Source organism: Theropithecus gelada, unplaced genomic scaffold (genome assembly GCF_003255815.1).
Source record: "Theropithecus gelada isolate Dixy unplaced genomic scaffold, Tgel_1.0 HiC_scaffold_10175, whole genome shotgun sequence".
Taxonomy (NCBI): Eukaryota; Metazoa; Chordata; class Mammalia; order Primates; family Cercopithecidae; genus Theropithecus; species Theropithecus gelada.
This window is the reverse complement of record NW_020251703.1, coordinates 1-1591: the sequence shown is the minus strand read 5'-3', so window position 1 is coordinate 1591 and position 1591 is coordinate 1. Positions and strand designations below refer to the sequence as shown.

The window sequence follows — 1591 nt, the reverse complement described above, 5'->3', positions numbered from 1 at the left end:
ACACTAATGTAAAAGACACAACTGCAAGAAATGCCTTTGAAGAAAACATTTCTATGGAAAACACTACTATGCCAGAAGGCACCATCTCTGAAAACACAACCTACAATCCTCCTCCTGAGGCAGATTCCGCTGGGACTGCGTTCAACTTAGGGCCAGCTGTTAAACGAACTAATCAGACACAATGGGAATACAACAATGTGGGCACTGACCTGTCCTCTGAGCCCAAAAGCTTCAATTACCCGTTGCTCTCATCCCCAGGTGATCAGTTTGAAAATCAGCTAACCGAGCAGCTACGGTCCCTCATCCCCAACAACAATGTGAGAAGGCTTATTTCTCACGTTATCCGGACCTTGAAAATGGACTGCTCTGACACCCGTGTGCAAGTGACCTGTGCCAAGCTCATCTCCAGGACAGGCCTCCTGATGAAGCTTCTCAGTGAGCAGCAGGATGTAAAGGCATCCAAGGAAGAATGGGATACGGAACAGTGGAAAACTGAGAACTATATCAATGAGAGCACGGAAGCCCAGAGTGAACAGAAAGAGCAGAGGTTGAGTGAGGTGAGGACGACACAGAAACATGAGACCCAGATTTGCCATCATTTAGTGTATGCCAGGAAAGTGCCCACACAGGAGAACCTGGGACTCCCAGGCCATAGCTTGTCCTGGTCATGTAACTTCGGCCATGACAGTGATCTCCCACTTTGCTCATGTAGAGGGTGAAATAGATTAGTGCACAAGATGAACTGTAGGTGAGGTGGGGTGGCTCACGCCTGTAATCCCAGCACTTTGGGAGGCCAGGGTGGGTGGATCACTTGAGGTCAGGAGTTTGAGACCAGGTTGGCCAACACAGTGAAACCCTGTCTCCACAAAAATTAAAAAATTAGCTGGGGTGATGACACATGCCTGTAGTCCCAGCTACTCAGGAGGTTGAGGTGGGAGGATCACCTGAGCCCAGGGAGGTCGAGTCTAGTGAACTGTGTTCGCACCACTGTACTCCAGACTAGGTGACAGAGTGAGACTCTGTCTCAAAAAAATAAAAAAAGAACCTGTAAGCTACTCACCTGGAATACTGGGGTTTTGAATAGTTAGCTCTCTCTTTTTTTTAATTGTTCTTTTTTTTTTTTTTTTTAGCTCACAAAAGAAGTTCCAGGATATGGCTATAACAACAAACTCATCTTGGCATTATTTGTGACCGAAATACTAACGACTTTGATTATAATTTTCTGCCTCATTCAGGTAAGGACAACAATTAATTCAGGTTTTCAGAATGCAGTGCTGTCTTTGTGTGGATTCAGAGCCCACAAACTGAAAACCAAAGCCGCTTTCCCACCTGCTGCTACTTGACATTCTTCTTCAGTCGGTTAAGGCTGACGTACGCTTTGTTCTTTTACTGCAGTGTATATTCCATGATTTTAAAGGATTCTCGCTTCCAGGAGGTCTCTGTGAAATGAAACCAAGTTAATCCCACTAGACTATTTTAAGAAGTTGATATAATAGCAAAATTTTCCCACCCAAAACGATGTCAACAATTGGATGTACTCACCAAGTCACCCCTTACTCTGCCACTCATTTATTTCCTTGTTGCTGAAATG

General features: G+C 44.9%; 1 protein-coding gene across 1 annotated transcript; it reads left to right on the top strand.

Annotated features, from left to right (window-relative positions):
- Positions 1 to 18: 18 nt before the first annotated feature.
- Positions 19 to 1585, top strand: LOC112616820 (leucine-rich repeat-containing protein 37A3-like). The gene is made up of 2 exons (XM_025373639.1): positions 19 to 557; positions 1131 to 1585. Exons 1-2 carry the CDS (start codon positions 54 to 56, stop codon positions 1341 to 1343), a joined length of 717 nt encoding a protein of 238 aa, XP_025229424.1. The 5' UTR covers positions 19 to 53; the 3' UTR covers positions 1344 to 1585.
- The last annotated feature ends 6 nt before the right edge of the window (positions 1586 to 1591 follow it).